General features: G+C 40.6%; 1 protein-coding gene and 1 pseudogene across 2 annotated transcripts in view; both read right to left on the minus strand.

The window, feature by feature from the left end:
* Window positions 1-2,130: 2,130 nt before the first annotated feature.
* On the minus strand, window positions 2,131-2,223 carry LOC128852208 (U5 spliceosomal RNA; annotated as a pseudogene).
* A 6,574-nt stretch (window positions 2,224-8,797) lies between these two features.
* FAM53A (family with sequence similarity 53 member A) overlaps window positions 8,798-20,737 on the minus strand; it is a 68,056-nt gene continuing 56,116 nt past the window's right edge. For both annotated transcript variants that reach the window (XM_054065564.1, XM_054065563.1), the window contains exon 5: window positions 8,798-9,986. In XM_054065564.1, coding sequence (XP_053921539.1) covers window positions 9,663-9,986 — 324 coding nt within the window. In that variant the 3' untranslated portion in view covers window positions 8,798-9,662. The remainder of the gene's footprint in view (window positions 9,987-20,737) is intronic.

The following is a 20,737-nucleotide window of genomic DNA, read 5'->3' on the forward strand; positions in this document are numbered from 1 at the left end:
CTCTCTGTCCTCTGTCAGTGAAATGGAGGGTCTGATTAGTGGAGAAATCTAGCATTTCCCTCATGAAGTTAAGCCGCTGGAGGAAAGAAATTTGTGACCATAATATGTCCTGGCTTAGACACTCCACACAGCAGTCTGCGTTTTCCGGGCTGGGAGAAATTCAGCCACGTGGCAGAATGTTGGTCCTCAGCTCTGCCACCGCTCTTCCCACGATGGGCTGAGCTATGGCAGATGTGGAGGCTGATGCCCTGTCCCATCCCCAGGGAGATGCCTGATGCCCAGAGATGCCCTGATTCCTAGATGGAGGAACCCAACCCTTACTCCCTAAAGTGCACCTCCAAAGCTGAGATCCCATTTCACAGCCCAGCAGTAGGATGCATCTGCTTCATCCTAGAATCTCCTGTACCTGCTGCGGGAGCTGGGCTGAAGCCAGCGAGCATCAGCTGCATCGCAGCGCAGTCAGTGCTCTCCCAAACAAGGTGAGAACCTGGTGCCTTCCACCCTGTTGCAGAACAAATCCGACACCAGGGCAATAAGGGCAGGCAGGTAGAGCAGCCCACGAACCCCTGCGTATTGTTGGAGGAATGAAAAGAGGGGCAGTATCCTGGGATCAGCCAGCTCGCTGTGCCAAAGCCTGGATGCTTGTTGAAACACTACAATTTTTTTATACCCCCATGCGCGGTTTCAGACAAAGAAAGAGGTAAGGGAGGAGGAGCAGGGCTGTGGGCAGGAGGAGTTACTCAGACCCTCTTACAAAGGCCATTTGGGCTGACCTTTGGGATTTTCCCCCCTTCTTTTTGCACGTTCCTCATTGTGGTGCTGAAGGTAAAGTTTTGGCTGGCAAATGGCAAACCCCACCGCAAAGCATCGCGGGTGAGCGCAACGGCCCCATCTAACGAGCAAGCCCACGTTACAAAGCCCAGCTTACTGCTTCGGGTGGTGGCCCAGCTGCCTTCCTGTGCCCCCCTTCCATTTGCATAACTATCCATGGGGGAGAGCAGGGCAGGCTTGCAGCTGAACAGCTGGCCATTCACAAAATGGATTATATCACCCTTTTGTCCCCATGTCTGTCTCGCTCTTCTTGCATATTCAAGATTTTCACCCCCCAGCCGAGCATTGAGTGTGCTGGGGAGACGCAGCGGCACTCGAGGTGCTCCCAGCTCAGCCCCTCTCCAGCAATTTGGTTTGCTTGAGTATAGAAGTGCCCAAGAAAGAAAAGGGAAATAAATCAATCGGGGCAGAGCCTTTAGCGTGAGGGAAGTTGAAAGGAACACGGGGAAATGAGGTTGGATGTTACCATATGAAAGTGGATTTAGGAACAGGTGTAATGCTGAATACTGGAGTGTGTGAAAATGCAGCGTTAGATAAATTAGCTGGGAGGGGGGAGGAGGAAATACTTTTAGGAGTCACTCCTTTCCTGTCTGAGAGCCTCTAGGGTCACAGCTACCATTCGGAACAGCTCTTACTATGCAAGATACACGTCTTCAGGAGTTCAAGGTCTAGATAGCTTTATGAATGCACAAACAAGACTTGCAGCCCCAGTCCTTTCCTGCTTATGGCCTAAAATCACACTCTTTTCCTACAGAGCAATGGTTTTAGGACACATTTCTTGGTGAGAACTCAAAGAGGCTGGTGCCTAAAGATAAGCCCAGTCGTTCCCACTAGCTCTGACTAAAGTAGACTGATAGAAATGCCTTTAAATAATAATCTCCTATATTAAATTGTTTTTCTATTCAAATTTCTCAATTTCTATTGATATTTATGTTTCCCTCCCCCTTTGTTTCTGTCACCATTTGCCCTGACAGTCTCCAATATAAGGATCTGGAAAGCAGAACATTCACCTTAGACAACTCAAACACTCTCATCCTGCTGTAGATGATGGAGAAGAGCTCTATGATCAGGTAGCCCAACACTTTCCATTACAAGATCCTCATTTTAGACTTGTTTTCAATGGCTTAAAAGTCATAGAATCATAGAATTATCAGGCTGGAAAGGACCCACTGGATCATCGAGTCCAACCATTCCTAACACTCCCTTAAACCATGCCCATGCCCCTCAGCACTTCATCCACCCATTCCTTAAACATCTCCAAGGAAGGTGACTCGACCACCTACCTGGGCATCCTCTGCCAGTGCTCGATGACTCTTAAACTGGTGTTCCTCTCCACGGAAATCTTTAGTAAAAGGCGAAAGATTTGAACAATCTAAAGAGAAACCAGAGTATAAAAGTGTTCAGGTTTAAGTTCTTCTATGTTAGGTATTTGCTTTGGGCTCATGGTTCAACATTCTTTATGCAAAGTTAAGGAAAGAAAATATTATGCTTTGCTCAATTAAATCAAGCAAACAAGACAACTACCAATCATATGGTTAAGCAGCCCTAGCATCTATAGGGATTTTGTCAGGGTTACTGCGATCATCACAAAGCTACTATCAGAAAAGAGCATTTGTCATTCCTGTGAAATTTCATTCAATTTTGCCCCTGCTTTAAGGGCTGGAAAAATACATTGGTTTATAAACTCTTCTTTGAGATTTGAGACTTCAGCAGCTCAACTGTAAATATTTCATAGGATCTGGGCACCCGTCTGCCATGCCAGCTCCCTGCTGCTGCCTGGATAATGCATGCACCAATGAAATCCTTCTGATAAACCAGCTCTGGACACGATTTTCAAAACTAAGAGAGGATGATGGATGTAACCGAGCAGCACAGAGGACAGAACAACTTGATTGGGGTGGGGAGGCATTAGGGATGTTAATGAGCCTGAGGGGAGAACAGGAACTAGATCCAGACTTAAAAAAAAAATCCAGAATAAAACCATGCTCCCTAGGCACAGATATTGCTTTTTTAGTAATAAAAAGCTATGAAGACATCCACAAAACATGCATCTTATTCCCCTCTGGTGGATCCATGTTATCAGAGAAAAAACAAAGTAGCATTCTGTTAGGTCACATAGTGAACGACTTTGTTGTGAGTCTTAAGATCATGACAATGCTCATGACCAAACCTGGAGAATTAGTATGCTTTTGTATCTTTTTTTTTTCTAGTAGAGGAGTTTTATCACATAATGTATTTAGAACGATGTGCTCAAGAGAGATGAAAATGGCAAGGTTCCTCAGGATTAGCAAACAGCAGACACAAGGCTGCCTACAGACTTGTAGTTTTCTCTCATGTACCTTTCCCTGTTATGTAAGATTCTCTATCCATTTAACAGTGCGCTCCGTCCTTCACAGGAATACATCTCATTCAGTGGAAAGAGCCGTTGGGAGGATGAAGCAGAGTCACTCAGCAAAATCAGGTCGTTGTATGTTGGACCAAAGCCTCATTAGCTGCAAAAAAAGCAAAAGCTGCAGACAGTACAGCAGTGTCTTCTGTGCCTCTTTTCCAAGATATCCCTCTTCTTCTGCTTGAGAATTATGAGAATGGATTTTGAGGAATATCTGCTTTTCTGAGATGTAAACAGCTCTGTATTTTCATGAGCAATCCCATTGCTACTGCACACTTTGGAAGTAAGAGCTACAGCGCTGACCTTTCTCCTGCTGTAGTTAGCCAGCCATGAGTTCTGACACTTCCAGAAACCCACGTAGACTGTCTCAAACCTCAATCTGATATAGAATAACTGTAAGATTAAGCAGGGAAGAGCAAAGAGAAAAAGAAAGAGGGCAGCTGGGGCAGTTGCATGTCACCCCAGTCCATAGCTGAGTGCTCCAGGAATACATTCTCACTCCACACTGCTGCAGGGAGGAGTTCAACCATCTCTGGTTTGGGACACAAGTACCCAACAGAATAGACCTCACTTTAAATTCACATCATCCCTCACATCAGACAAACTTACCTGAATCAGGACACCACAGCTCTTTTTCCAAACTGAGGCGTTATAAAAAAAATTAATATTATGGTTTGGAATACCAAGAGTTTAAGAAGCAAAATGCTGCTCTAAGGAAGTTTTAGATTTGTCTCCATAGAGTTCATGCAATATTTCCCTGGCTCAAATCATTTGCAGCAGGGATCTCTAGGACACTCTTCAGCAAGAAAACAAAAAATCACACAAGCAGTACTTCTGCATGGGTCCAAGAAGCTGCAGACAGTGAAAGCACCCTCGTTTCCCCTATTAAACACTAGCTTTCAGCATACCAATGACTATTGTGCTGACCAGATGGTGGTAGAAGCAGGAACTTGGATGATGTTAATTACACACAAACTCTAAAACAAGCGATGTCAAAACTCACTTTGAAAACACACCAGAATGGGCTTCTAAGCATGTGGTAGCGATGCTCCTCTAAAACAGTGTTTTATCTGCGTTAAACAACTGAAATGCCTCTAAGAGGTGCAAGGATGAGCAGCCCCCACAGCAGGGCTGCAGACCCAGCGATCTGATGCTGAGGAGAAGGCACACAGAGGTGCGGTGGAAGTGGCGACCAACAGTTCCCGAACCAGGCCCTTTGCAGGCTGAGCACATGCAACCCACGCTAGCTCACCTCTCCATGGACAAGGCAGAAGCCTTTAAAGAAACATCCTGTGTGATTTGCTGAGCTGCGCTGGATGATTTCTAATGAGAGGATGAGCCCTGCAGTGGAAGCTCACTGTGCAAGCTCACAGCTCTATACTCCGGTACTTTGAAAAACAAACACCGTATAGACTGCAAAATGTGTTCAGTGAACAGACCGAGAAAAATTATTTTGACATTTGCCAACGAGGACTTTCTAGCAAGCCTGTGTGTTTTCAGAGGTTCCGCAGCAGCTAGCTTTACACCAACAGATGTAAATTACCTATAATTCCAAACGAAATGCAAACTGAATCAGCACCACCCTACCAGAATAGACTTGTTTTTCAGAAACACGGTTTAGGCGAAACTCACAACATAGGGGGCTGTGTTTCAGCAAATACCAGTTCTGAATAGGATCTACAGATTAGAGTTGAACCGTGAGCTGGGAGCTCCTGCCTCTGCTCAAGTACTTTCTCTTTGCCGTGGTATTCTCAACTCCTCTTCATCCAGCAGTTACTTACCATGTGATGTTTAGGTTTGCTTGGAGATGCAAGTTGATCGGATCCAAAGGAAAACAGGATGGTAAAGGACTGTGGAAAGTCAGCCATCCTTCTCCTTTGCCCTAAAGCAATCTGAAATTTAGCTACTGCCTTTGACAGATGCTTGCTCTTGGGCAGCGAGAGCCTGGAGAGCTTCCCAGCAGGAAGGGCCTGGGCATTCCCACTGATGGCAAGTTGAACGTGAGCCAACAGTGTGCCTTGGTGGGCAAGAGGACAAACACTTTCCTAGGGTGCATCAAGCACGGCATTGCTAGCTGGTCAAGGGAGGTGATTGTCCCACTCTACTCCACACTGGTGTGGCCCCACCTCGAGTATTGTGTGCAGTTTTGGGCACCACAGTAAAAAAAGGGTATTAAGCTATTGGAGAGCGTCCAGAGGAAGGCCACAAAGTTGGTGAAAAGTCTAGAGGGGAACTTGTATGAGGAGCGGCTGGAGTCACTCAGTCTTTTCAGACTGCAGGAGACTGAGGAGAGACCTCATAACAGTTTGCTGCTTCCTCACAAGGGAAGGAGGAGGAGACGGCACTGATCTCTTCTCTCTGGTGACCAATGATAGGATCCAAGGGAATGGCAGGAAGATGTGCCAGGGGAGGCTTAGGTTGGATATTAGGAAAACGTCCTTCACTCAGAGAGTGGTGGAGCACTGGAACAGGCTCTCCAGGGAAGAAGTCACAAAGCACAGCCTGAAAACACAGAAGAAGCACTTGGACAATACCTTCAGACATACGGTGTGAATATTGGGTTTGTCCTGTGCAGGGATAAGAGCTGGACTCGACAATCCTTGTGGGTCCCTTCTAACTCACATCAATCTGCAATTCTGTAAACAGATTCTGTTTGTGGAAGAGCTACCATCTCTCAACACATCAGTTCAGTGATTCCCTGCCCTTGTTTTTTCATATTTGGCCTTAGAAGGAACTATCGCTCACTCTAGCTGCAACTTAAGCTGAGTATACCAAGTGATTTGAATCTCAGTTCTTTCAGTGCATCCTCACAAGTGCATTTTCCCACATTTTCAAGATATCAGTCATGGCACTCTCCACTGCTCTCTCTAGTCCCAAGTGCAGCATCTCGAGTTGCATACTTACAGGTGCTCCTGTGAAACAGGATTATCTTGGGTCTCGCCAAATACATCCCCATTTGTGAACCTTAGCCTGAAGCTTGCTTTTCTACCACCAGCAGGACAGACTGCCAGATCCTTTATGTGCAATCATGCTGACTAGTTGGCCCGACCATGAATTTGTGCAGTTGTCTAACCGTATCTAAATTTAGTGCCTTGCTGAAAAGGATCATCTTTCCCCACCATCTCCTGTCGCAACCATTTGTACAAGTTGCCAAAACTATTTTGAATTCTAATGCTATCTTATCTTTCACATCTGTCCAGCTTCCTGTTGACTGCAAATTAAACGAGCATACTACTTTGTTATGCAGGTTGCTAATAAAAAAGAAAGATAAGTGATCCAGAGCAACTCCCACAACCCCATGTAACAGAGTCTTCCGTTCTGACACTGGGTGCAAGACGGAAGGAAACCACTCCCTGACCAGAGCTGCTTGCACAGCCTAGCTAAGCCCGCTACCAGGCACAACTCAATCTCTGAAACCACGCTTTCCCTTTTCACAAACCACCTCCTGTATTTGCCCAACAGTCACCACAGATTGCATCCTACATTCAAGTGCAATAAAGGTGCCAAATTCATTATCTGCAATTTCTTTACGAGTAAAGGCTTCAGATCTTGTGCATGATGCAAAGCCAAATCCTGCCCCATCTGAAGTTAAGTTTTAACCAATAATTCTTTCTAGTCTTGGTTCTCATGGGGGATTACGCTAGCATCTGTAGACAGAGTGCAGATTCCTTGCAGCAAATTTCCTCATTTGCCAGTGTAACTGCACAGCTGTTCAACTACTTATTTTCCTGTCACCCACTACTAAGAGACTAAACTAGATAATTACTGCTTCCTACTTTTACAAAACTTGTTCTTCAGTATATAAAACCACTCCTTTCTGTTTGTCTCCATGAAAGGGCTATTTAGAGCCATAGCAGCTGGCTTACTGGTAGACTGAGTCCTGTGTTACCATAAGCAAATGTACCTGTACCTTATCTAAGGAAATCCCCCTAAGCGTGGGGGTAGGAATGTGGCTTTGTGTTGACTGAAAACAGCGCAGCTATGGGTGGGAACTGCAGAACCTTACCTTTAAGGCTAGAGAAGTCAAATCATCGAGATCACAGCCAAACCGTATTTCAGAGCTAGAACAACTATTACCTGGTCTTCTACTCTCGTCTTTGCTCTATCACCACCCCATAATCAATAACTTCAGAGCTAGGTGTTTTTTTCTTGACAAAGCACATGTTACCTCCTTTTATTCATGCACTCTGAGGCATTTTCTTCTTTTACTTCTTCCAGAAACTTGTCTTCTTTGTGGGAGGAAGGGCCAAATGGATTGCCACATTAGCTTTCCCATTGCATGTCATTACACTTTTAAGTAGAGTGCTTTCAAATAGCTAAATGAGCTTTTAAGTGATCTCAGGTGTAGTATTGGCCTTTGCTATAATCCTGCATTAAAGCTGATTCACTTTTACTTACCTCCATTACTCAATTAAGAAGAAGAGAAGACAAAATGTAGTTCTGCACCTTGTAATTGCAGTCCAGGATGGAGCTGTGTTGTTCCATTACTAACAACGACTACTCACCGCGCTATCGCACATTCCCCATAGACCCACAAGGGGAACTGGCTATACCTCATCTGCTACTTCTTGAAGTAGCTGATTTTTGACGGTGTAGTAAGAATAGTGATCTTCAGTTGCACAAAACTATTTCAAATAGAGTATACCACCATCTGCACGCTCTGTGCTACATCAGAGCAAGTATCTGTGGGGCGAGACGCACACAATTAACAGGAGCTTCTGTAGGAACTGAAGTCTTTGCTCCAACAGCAACTCCTTTGTTTACTCATCTAGAAAAAAGGAGAATGATTTTCGTTGACAGTGAGCAGCTTCACTTTCTCCCACACAATATATATTAACATATCAAGAATCTAGCAAGTCTCTTCAGTGTTCTTGCATCTATCTTACCACGCACATATACCAGTATCAATATCAGATCACTGCCACTTGTAGGCTGAATATGCAGTAGAAGTCAGAAAAGAAAGGAAAAAGTCTAGAGCTTCTTACTGGCTATCCAAACTTTAAAAATGTTGTATAGATAGAGTCACCTAAGTAGGTTTAGTAATTAAAAGCCAATTCTCTTTTTGCGCACAGGCTGACCCTAATCACAAGGCTGGAGCCTGTGTCATATGCCTCAAAATACTGATATTTTGCTTTAATCACATTCTATTAGTCGACTTAAATTATGTTGCTGTATTTTTGGTTTTATGGCACACGTTACAGTAGGAGCTGGCTCATTTAAGCAGACTAACATGACTCACTGAAATGTCATAATCTAAGCTTCCCCATTTCCAACAAACTTAAAACCATTTCAAGATTAATTTCCTCTCTTTTTCAGAAAAACCCTTATTGTAGCTGAACTAAGTAAATAAGTATGTGTTGCAATAATCTGCCATGAATGCAGTATTACAGTTAAGATTAGTGTAAGTAATCACTGAGACATTTGGGATCCAGTATGAGTTATTCCCCAGCTTCCCAAACCAACATGACATCATTTTCTTCTCAGATGACCAAAAACTTGCCCTCCCCCTCCCACCAAGTTCTGCACAAAAGTACCACATTACAGAATCTGCCAAACTACACAAATTCATAAGACAAGTGCAAAGCAAAATGTCATTTTATTTAATCCAAGGACTATTTTCCTTCTAGTATTGCTGAAGGGATCACCTCCTGGGGAATTGATCATTACAAAGTCCCTGTCTAAAAGTTCAAGTGCTCTTGTTGTACATTCTTTTGAACCACAGAAAACATAACGACCAAGTAGGTGGCCAGCTACTTGCAGTTTTATCCCACCTAAATTAGCATTGCTTCAGGCTAGAAAACAATTCAAGTAGTAAAATTATGGAAACTGTCAACCTTTAAGGTCACTACCATAGTATTTTGATCAAAAAGTCCTGAACATATGAAAAGAACATTTGTACATGTTATGAAGATTTTTTTAACCAGACACCGTCAAAGATGGCAGTTAAGTATTTTGGACCAGTTGTCAACCAGATATTTAAGAGTTCTATCTGAAGGTTTATTACCAATTTCGTTATGCAATTCACTTTTCACATTAAGCTCTTTAACAAAAGCAACATATACCCGCACCAGAATCACTGTAGACAGATTTAGTTTTATAGAATGCCCTTCTGAAAATTCATTTCAAAATAGAGACACTTTTTCTCCAGAACTGTAAAAGCCATAAAAATGCAAAATATCTGTTAGGAAATTTTTAATCAAAATTATTCCTTAATGTTCAAAATAACATTTAACCTCCTACTTTTTTGTTGTCATCCACATAGTGATCAATAGACTAAACAGGTAACAATGGTTCACATTTTTCCCCCACCTGAAACATTTCTTCTAACACAGGCCCAAGATAGGCAATACAGAGATTCAGGGACATGGATTATGCATGGCAAAGGTAATCCTCTATCATTTTAATTTAGAACAACTCTGATTCTAGCACACAAATTGGAGTCTCAGTTGTTTTCAATCTGCTCCAGGTCCAAGTCCCCACAGTCTAGAGGAAAGATGCCTTCTTCAGTGCTCTCACAATCACTTGTGTCCTCATCGCTTTCACATACTGCAGCTGCTTGCTTATAATCCCTTGTTTTGAAGCTACCTTGGCAGGACCCATGATGCCTTACTTCATCCAGCTGTTCTTTCATCGGACTAGAACCAGGGGTGATGATGTTCATAAGATCATTTGAGTCACATGGGGATGACACAATTGTCTTCATTTGTGTGTCATCATCATCATCTTCATAGTCAAGGGAGCAAAGACTTTTGGAATTTTTCAAAGTCTGCAATTAAAAAAAAACAACATGAATATATTAACCATGACTGTAGGAACAGAATAAATTCCTTAAAGTTCTAAATGGATTGAGAGTACACACTCAAGAGTGCCACATGTGGAAAAAAGTAAAAGGAAGAACAGTATTTATTTACTACACAGATACTTTGCCTATGTAAATTCTCGTTACTGAGCAAAACTACCAGCCTACCTATGCAGAAACATTAAAAAAACTTAGATTTAGCCAACTACATGAGGAACAACAGACACTCAGTTTGATATATTAGCTTTCTGGCAAATCCAGAGCAAAGCATTTGGTAACATCAGCATTTGGGTCAGACAGCTGCACCACAGCATACTCAACAACTAATTTCTCAAAGTTCCCAAGCGTGCAGACAGTGAACCCTAAGGCTCCACCTCGGACAGTGAGAGCTTGCAAGGCAAATGGCACTCTTGGGTAACCTCAAAACAAGAGAAAAGCAGACTTCTACTGGGAGAATCTTAGTCCAGAGTCTGCCTAATTTGTCTTTACATTTAAACAAGAGTTCAAGAATTTGAGAAATTATGAAGAAGATATTGAAGACAAAGGGGAACTTGCCTTTATTTAGACAAAATAAAAATGAAAAGAAAACCTCAGTAAATGTGCTGCCACCCCTGTCCCTCAGGTAAAGGAATAAAATGCTTTGAGCTTCTGATGTAACTGTAAGGGATCCTTGACTAGAATCCAAAAGCAGCATTTAAGGAAAACAGGGCCACATAGGCAGAAGCTAGGTTTAATAAGTGAGAAACACCTAAATTCCGTCTCATACATGCACAGAGTGAGAGGAGGGTGAAATGTTCAGGGTTCATCTCAGAAGTGGTAACAGCCAGAAGAATAAAGTTGTGGCTTTCAATATGTTACTGCTCAAGTGACTTCAGCCTCACATACGCATGGCAATTGTTTTATTGCAAGTAGATCCACGGGGAACAAGACCAACTTTCACACCCATTTTCAGCTTCCTCCCCCAGTTTGTCATTTCTTAAGTATTTTAGATTTGTTGACACATTCAGATGAAATGGGAACATTGCAACATTCCCAGTATGCTATATTCCAGATGCTCTCCCAGAGCACTGGATAATCTTTCTACTTCACCACTGCACATCAGCAGCCACATGAGTGGCTTACCAGTATCTTTGGGTGGGTTTTAAACAACACTTCACAAATTCAGAGGAAATCTGAATGAGTCAACCTTGCCTGTAAGCACCCGGATGAAGGGGATGAGAGTGAGGAAGCCTCACTGAGGTCAAGTGATTTGCCTGATCCCTTAGGGTTGATCTCGCATAAGGAACATCTTGCAGACAACCCTACTGCCACTCTGCAAGTTAATACAGTTCCTTAGACATCCCTACATCAAATCTACAAGAAAGTCTGAGAAAGCTCAGGTAAAAGTAAAAAGAAAACCACTTGAGTTTCAGAGTTCAATCACAGCACAACTGGGCTGAGGAGTGATGAGCAGCACCCTCCTCACTACCAGCCAGAGGTTTGTTATGCATGTATCACACATAGCTCTTCTCTTGCTTAAAGAACTTTCATGTCTTACAATATACATTGGGTGAACAGTTAACAAGCCATAGGTTTCAGGCCAGAAGGATAAGGGATAACTTAGTTTGTCTGGACAGGCACAAACAAGACCTCATTTAGAAGCTGATTTATGCAACTACAAGACCCGTATCCAAAGATCAGCTTTCAGAAAAAACGACTATTGACCGTTGTTCTGTCAGGGGGAATTCAACATCTTTGTTAGCCATGGTTAAAATCCACATCCATTTGCAAGTAACTAGTGTCAACAAAACTGATAACCTTCCATGATCAAAAAGCTTTCCAGTTCCAAATTTCACTCTCCTACGAAAACAGTTCTGGTATAAAATGAATTCCTGTTCTCAAAACGTTTCTATATAGCTCAAGGCTTATTCAAGTACACACATTTGAGCTTCTTTTTATGACTAAGAGGTATGAACTTCTCTCGTATTTACTTAAAAGCAGAACAGTATATTTCTGAAGTTTGAAGTATTAAAGGATATTTTAATCCTAATTCTATCTCACTACTTCAAAAAAAGAACACCTTTCCTGTTGTGTAGCTCCATACAGCGGACAATATTTTCAGTTCTTTATCTTGTAGTAGGCACTGGGAAGGAAAGGGATCAAATAAAGGAACACTTTGAAAGTTCTGCTTTCAATGTTTCAGAAAGGAATTCCCAAGTCCCCCTTCAAAATATCTTTTATTCAATTTACTGCTAGAAATTAATCCAACCACACAGCTGTCTTTCTAGAAGGTTTGTGTACATAAATGGAAAATTGCCTGTTAGCTGTACTGTGCTGAAACCACTTGAATGGGAACTTTTAGCCAGTTTCAACACAACAGCAAGTGCATTCAACTGGTTCTTTGTTCACCCACTTGTCACAAGCGCACCAAACTAAAAATAGGTGGATTTATTATCTCACAGCACAATCCCACTTCTTTCACAAAGCAAAAGGTAGAAATTGCAATGCATTCAAGCCCTCTGAACTGCTGCTTTACATGTTACACTGGTACAGTACCACACCTTCCAAGCACAATTGTGCTCAGTGGGGAGCCTGCGAGTACTTGCTCAATGGTCCTCATTTTATAAAGGATGCTGGACTAACAAGACAAAAGAGTCCACAGTTGGCAATGGATAGAACTCAATCAGCTAAAAGTATTCTTTTGTGTGATGGAAAAAGGAAAAAAAAAAAAGAAACTTGGAGTTTTAAAAGAAGTGAGGCGATAAAATGCCTGAATATTAAGAAAAAAAACTTTGTACCGAAAACAATGGTGGGGAAGGAAATAAAAGAAATCTCTCTAGACCCTTGCCATACAAAGCAAACAAGAAAGGCCCAGAGCAGCTTGAAAGGAAGATAATGTCTGTACTCTTTACTAAACCTCCAGTTCAGAAACCCGCAATACATCACTTTCCAAATATAAAAAGCAATAAAAAGGTTGTTTTTGTTTTACTAACAAAACTGGAGCATTTGCTACAGTAGTCAAGGGGAAAAATAAGTCATTTACGTGCATGAAAACGCAGTGTATAATGAAGGCAGTCGTTCTCATGCTGCTTCCCCATGCCCCCATCATACACGAAGTCCACCCATTTTCCTCCTCAGCTTTGAATAGGGGTGGAAGATACAGCTGCTCTGAAGAGATGCAGCTGCAGCAGCTGGCACAAAGTGAGCAGCAGAGGAAGCCTGAAACCACCGAAAGTCCTGAGCCCATCCTACTGTTCCTCAGCGCTAGTCATCACAACAGGATGGGCTGCTCCCTGAAGCCACAGACTTTAAAATTAAACTACTTATCTGGCTTGCTTTCTGTCCCAACCTGAGAATTTTGCCTGTGACTGCACAACACAAGAGATGGTGCTTTAAGAAGTACTGGTACATAGGGTTTTTTGACTGCTAATGTCCTCCCCAGGGATATGAATGATGTGGGTGATGTACTGGTTGTCATGATGAGATAATCTTGGAATTTCCTGGAATATCAGCATCCAACCTAAGCGTCAAATGCTGAAGAGGCAGCCCAAGCACGGAGCAACAAACTACTTTTCCTGTTGCTTCCCTAGACCTAACCAGTCAATGGAGGTGGGGAAGGAGCAGGTTAGAAGGGCTGCATATGGCTTTAAAGGCTTCACAGCTCCTTATTTCACTTCCTGGACTTAAGTTTCCTATAGATTAGTCAGACTGGCTCAAAACCATAAGTCTTTGCTGTTAGTAACTCAAGCTACAGTTCAGTTTTGGAACAGAAGCACCACAGCATGACGTGTTTTTATCTTGGACACCAACCTATGCCTGAAGAAGTTACAGTTTAGCTCAGCGACAGTTAAATCCAACCATGGTACAAATTCATTACATGGAAAGCTTCACTAAACAATTTAAGAGGGGAAACAAGCAATATCTTCAAATTATAAGAACAAACTTACAAAAGACTGGTCCTAAACAGTTCATTGAATCACACTGAAAGCTGCCCTATGAGCCTACCATCACCTGACTGACATCACATCTTACACAAAGAGATATGAACAGCATCCCTTCCTGTAAACTAAATTTTCCAATCACACATCTAATTACTTGCATTAATATCATTACCTGTGACAATGAAAGTTGGAGACAGTGTTGACTGTAAATCATTAGAAATATCAGCTGTTTTTATAAATTAAAAAATACTCCATCAGTCCTAATCCCTGCATCTTCTACCGTTCGTACAGCAAAAATACAGTAAGGCAAGTGCTGTATTTATGTAACAAAATATTAACCTTTCTGTGGAGTAAAACTTTTGACATTTGACCCCAACTTTTCTATCTTGAATAGCACTGAGCATTTCATGAACACTTCAATGTTCAGAGATAACTGTAAGCTTCTTAAAGTAGTGAGGTTAAGAACTACTGCTTAACCCATATGAAGTAACGCTGACAGGAGGAAAACAATATATTATTTTTCATAACGTTATATGCTTGAGCCTTTCTAATACACTCTAAAAGTTAAGAAACGAAGTTAACTGGGAAAGAATTTTTCCCTGCTCAAATAAGAAATTGGAGGCACCCAAAATAAGATAAGCTTTAACTTTAAAGTGCCTAAATATTTCAGGTCGAAAACCAATGCAGATTTTTAAACTATGCATTTGAAGCAAAAAATAAGTCTTTTTTCTTGCATTGAGCTACAAATCAAGTTAGTTAAGAAAAAAAATCTATTTTTGTATTTTGTGGAAACAGAATCAAATCCCTAGAAAATTCTTGACACCTTCATAGGCAAAGTTTAAACTCTTATCAAATTAACTTCAAGAACCAAACATGCCGTTCACTTTTTGTAGCTCTGCAGTTATCCCTCATCTTCCTGGAAATTTGACACGTTTTTTATATCAAAAAAATGCAATGCTTATTTCATCATCCATAACTAGGAAGCAGAAAATACATTAATATACTGGATATGAATGAGAAAGTGCTAACACCCTCTGCTATTTTGCCACACAGGGAATGGTTATTATTTTTAAGTGTCTAATTACATCAGAGGTAAAATTACTGCTGCAGTTCCTGTAGTCAAATAAGGCAAATCTCATTTGCAAAGCCAAAGGCCTGGTTAAAAATCAATATAAGTTGACATGCAGCAATATGGCTATGACTTGAAATGAAAGTTGTTCACTACTTTGTCTCTGCTGTATCTTCAAAGATTATTTTAATTTTTTAGATGTAGGTGCCCAGGAAGAGAAGTAAACTGACATCGACTCATTTCACATCAGATGCTAAACAGCATCATGATATAACAGGCATTCATCTTCCACTAGCCAGACTGTTCCAGATTTAAACACGCAGTTTTCTGGTGTAGTCTACCATGAAAGTTGATCTATTTATTGGCCTAGATTTTAGTGTTTATATTCTAAATCGTGCCACAGCATCCTTAAAAATTTTGTTTATGAGCTGTAAGAATTTGTGATTTAATTTGGCTTTTTATTTAGTGCTATTAGTTGAAAAAAATACTATGGCTTAATGAAATGCAAATATTTAAGTGAAATACTAAATTTGCCTAATTATACTCACATATGCAAGAATATAAGGCTGTTCATTATGTGAGATAACTGGCAAAAGCTACTGAAACAGTTGAAGTCCACAAATGAGAAAACCAAAACGCACAAAGACTGGGGATGACTGGGGTACAGTCACACACTGGTCACCCGTACTGGTAGGGACATTTTGGGAGTGGACTCATGCACTGCACTCTTCAGACCTGCACAGCTGCCTTCTTCTTTAGCTGGGAAACTTTGTAAGACCCAATTAAAATCACTGCTGTCACACCAAATTCTAGGTAGCCAAGGGTGAAGTCACAGGCATGGCAGATCCTAAATACAGGTGGGATTACAACCACCATGGACCAAGTTCAACCAGAAAACCTGCCTTGCCCCTGCCTCAAAGTCAGACAAAAATTACTCATGATAGGCAACTCCACATATGAAAGTAAATTTCACATTCAAACTGAATATCCTCTCCACATCCTTTCTTTGTAGTGGGCTGCAAAGATCACCTAAACAACCAAGGGGGATTTTCTCCTTGGTTGCTTAGGTCATCTTTGCAAATTAAAAGTTTGTCAGTCTGAAGGTGTTTCTCTAAACTGAATTGAAGCAGACAAAACAGTACTGCTGTTTCTCATCCATTACTTTCTAAATTAAGTTTTGGTCAAATAGGCGCAGCTTAGTACAGAGCTAACACCACTTACAGGAAAGCCCAGGACTACTCATCATAAGGTTTACTTTGTTCAGTTGTTTTTAAAAGACAAATCAAAAGCTAAGTGAGTTAATGCCCTACTTCATGTAATACAGTCAAGAACACGATTCAACAGCAAAACTAACATGAAGGGGGTGAACACATATGGCAATTTTCCCCTTATATAAAACCCAGGCCAACATTAAACTGCATTTTAAAAAGTTTATAGTATGGAATTTTAATTAAGATGTTGGCATCTTACATTTTCTGAACTGATGAATTTGTGAACTGCAACCTTTTACCTTTCCTTTTTTCAGTAAGTATAAATCAGCAATCTTATGAGAATATGTGGAATTACAAACACCAGATCTACCTATTTCATCTGCATGTAATTAAGTAAAAAAAGTTTCAACTACTCTTAGTACCAGTGCAGCAAGCATAAATACCTACAGATGCTATGAATTATTCCATTAACTAGAACAGAAGAGGCTCACACAGTAGATTTAACTGTTCTGAACTGGCTGAGGATCAATATAGTGTCAAAAAGTGGAACACAATGACATTTGCTTTGTTCAGCTGAATAATACAGGACAAGAGTTATGGTCAGGGAGAAAGAAGATTAAGCCAAACAAGACAACTACTATATACAACAGCAGCATTTATCTGAAATGCACTGACGCATTCCAGAGGTCTCCTCAAAGGAAAAGAAGCACCACAGAGAAAAAACTCAAAAGGGCATAGAAATAGCAGAAATAGTGTTGGGAAGACAGGTTCCAGCTCTGTTCTTGCTTGCAGCAGCTGCGGTCAGCAGTCTCTTGCAGAACCAAAGCAACTGCTCTGCCTTAAGGGAGACAATAGTCTTCGCACACCTTCATCTAGTTATTTCCCTACTCCCTGCTTCACCCTATGCACATCTAACACTGATAGGTGATTTAACCACCGTCTGGGTTGATAAGAGCTGGACAACATGGAACTGAGCTTTCACTGTGCTTTAGAGCTGCAGAAGTTCAAGAGGCTTCAATCTGGTAAATTCGCATCAGCTAACTGCATTAATGAGTGATGGTGTGATGAACAAACAGCTGCAGCATTTGTGTTCATGCAAGGACAATGAAAACACCTGGTTTTGTAGTGGAACAGCACAGAGGGAAACAATGCAAGTACACACTCTCTTCCAGCAGAAATCACTCCTGTTTTGCCAGAGTTATTCCATCTTTTCCTTTTCAAGACCTTTTACCTTTCTTTTCAGAAGGGAAACAGGCTCTGGTAACAAGAAACAACTTGAAGTGTGTATTACCATCTTCATTAGTAATATAAAAAAAATATTTTATAGTGACTTAGTTAAACAAAGTCAAATTCATATGGATTTTAAGGACCCATCTAGTTTTCTGCATTTTAAATTGGGAAATAAGGTACTCTGCTTACATCATTAACATGAGATACACACACATCCCTTCACATCAATATATACTAACACACTTCAGTTGCTCAAAACACTGATACCTTTAAGCAGTGCAAGAAAACTCCTTAAAAAGAATGATTGCTTGCTGTATCATCTTTCAGTGTTCATCATTCAAGGTCCAAAACCAAGGACCACCCCAGGCAGCCAAAGCCTTCTAATGCATTATTGCCATGACAGGGCAATTAACAGACTTGCATACTACAATCAGTTCTAAACAAACATAAAGCTACCTTGACACTCTGGAGTTTTACTGGGCTTCTAGACTTCTAACTAAATGTGTTCAAACAAGTAAGAGAAAACATCGTGCCTGTGCTTTCACAACACACTGAATAATCAGTCATGTTTTGAAGTTCACTTTACCATGCCAAACTCTGTTCTCAAGTAACAGGGTTTAAGTTGACTGATTATGCACCAGAGTAACACAGGACAGGATTTGACCCTTGTGGCTTCAAAACATGACCATATTGGCTTCATTTCCTGCCATTTGTGTGTCATCTATTTTTATAGGGAACTTCTATTCCTGAGCAGTTTAGCCAAGGTCTTATTCCTTCATGACTTTGCTATGAGCTGCAAACAATTACTTTCACAACTGAATAACATGCACTGATTTTTGCGGAGTACGCCCATGTACCAACTTCTCTTAAAATTCTAGCATGTTCATTCCCCCCGCCCCCAGGTCAAATAGTAAGTTGATACGATGGGTCAAATTTATAAGACATTAGAGGAGTAAACTCCCAATCCTGATTCTAAGGCTGCCCTCATTAGTTACTGACAGATGTCAGCCTCACCTATATTATTGGGTTATGCTGGCACTCCATCATAACCAACATTTTAAAGCATTCTGTAATTGGGCCATAAAGTTCACCTCTGCCAGGGAGGGGGAGAGAAAAAGGGAAACACAACCTCAGCTTGGGAACAGCTCCCCCTTCTTCAGACCTGTTTTCCACTACAGAAATACTTAGTCCAAAACAAAGCCTTAAGATCTTGTTATCCAAATGCATGCAAGCACACATGGGCATATACACATGCTGACAAAGTACAAGTGCAATTACGAATCTTTCGCTCAACTCAAAGCAAACCCCACAATTTAACAAAAAAAAAATTTCTAGGAGCGTTGATTGAAACTAATTATTTCCAGAGACAAGTTAAGTTGAACATAACACATTTGTTTAGAAAGAACAGCATTAGCACTGTTCACCTTCAATCTGCAATATGTGTACTGCATTTTTCTAGCTTATATCTCATTTTGGACATTTCTGAAGCTATGTGTCTCAGGAAGTGTTTTTGACATCAAGTGGCAAGCCAGCTCTGTATATGGAACATTGAGTCAACTTGGGTTAAAATTTCTGTTTGATAAATACAATTTGGACAAGTTTCCTCATTGGCTCAAAATACTAAAGCTGACAACACTTCAGCAGTCAATGCTCAATGTTTGCTAAAATAAGTTAGGTCAGGAAACCACATATGTGGTCCTTGATCATCCAGCTGTGCTAAAAAACAATACATGTTTTAAAATACACCATACCAAGTCAGAAGAGAAGCAAAATATATGCAGCTTCTGTACAAGACAATCGACATTCAAAAATCCTAAAGCACTGTGATAACACAAAAATTGAGGTGAACTTCTCACTGTATAGCCCACTGCAGTTTTCCCATTTTGTAATAAAATCAGTGTGCATGAAAAAAGCTGTTGCATTAAAAAAGCTATACATTCAAGTATTACAAACACTTTGCTATAAAGACTTGAATTTATACTACCACAACTTGCAAGCTTCCTAGCATCCCATAAAGCCTTTTAAGTTTTAATCCCACAGTTACTTCTATAGTGAAAACTGAAATCAGAAACTCATCAGAAGTCTCATTTATTTAAAATTCAATTTCTGGTAATAGTTAAGCTTTATTGCAGAAGCACATGTCATCATCAGCCTATAAAGAACAGTACTTTCAAATAAATGAACAGATTAGCTATTTGATTATCTGCAGCTAACCTTAACACTACACTATCACCTCTCTGATCACTTATGCAGAAAACATCTGCTTACAACTGTACTCCCTTAGAAGCAGTGTTATCTAAGCCACTTAAAAATCCACACAAACTTCTCTTTGGTCAGTACATACTTGAAAAAGAGCATGTAAACAAGTCAGTATTTCCCATCCTAATGGAAGAACAAATTAACATCACTAATTGATGCAGATAGATTCAAATCAGTTCATTTTCACATGCTTGAGACATCTGTTTTGCTTTTATCACACCTATGTAGCAGTATATAGGTGCAGCAGGAACTGATCTCTGTAGTGCAAGACTAATAAAAGACAAAGTGACAGTTAAGATTTTCCAAAGTGGCTATAATAAACCTCTCCATAAAGAAAAACCTCAGGTGAATCAGTTTGGTTTAGATCTCTTTCAAAAGATGATACATTAAGTCAGAAAGTGACTGTCAAAGAGCAAGGGTAGTTTCACAACAGATAATATTCAGAGCACAGAAGACCAAGGCCTAGTTTCAGAATGAAAAGAGTTCTTCTGATCTAGTACTATAAGGATGCATTAATCTATTAGTTTGAGTACTGTGTTATCACAAGGAATGCAGACTATTCAAGAGAACCCCCTCTCTCCAAACTACCCTATGTTAAAATAAAAGGGGGATAACTCATTTTCTTATAAGTCTTAAAAAATTAAATTAGATTTTCATTTTTTTCCAAGAAATCTAGAAAAAAATTCTCACATTAATGATTAAAAACTACTCAAATCTTCTGCTAGCTGCCACCTCTTGTGATTTAGAGCAAGGAAGAAAAACTAATCCCCTGCCACCTGCCAAAACCCAGATGGTAAAACCTGAGAAAAGTGCTCTCACCTCTCTTTAAACCCTCTGGTGCAGCTTAGGCACATTAACTGTAAGTACCCTATATATAACACTGAACCATAGCTCTTAACTCAATATTGTATTGTATTCCAAACAACATCACCAATAATTTTAACATAATCCAATTTTATGACAGGCTAAGTAATAATTAAAGAAGAATATCCACAGCTGGCTGAAACCTGGCTTGAGAGTTAATAGATG

The sequence above is a fragment of the Cuculus canorus genome, chromosome 4 (genome assembly GCF_017976375.1).
Source record: "Cuculus canorus isolate bCucCan1 chromosome 4, bCucCan1.pri, whole genome shotgun sequence".
NCBI classification, from domain to species: Eukaryota; Metazoa; Chordata; class Aves; order Cuculiformes; family Cuculidae; genus Cuculus; species Cuculus canorus.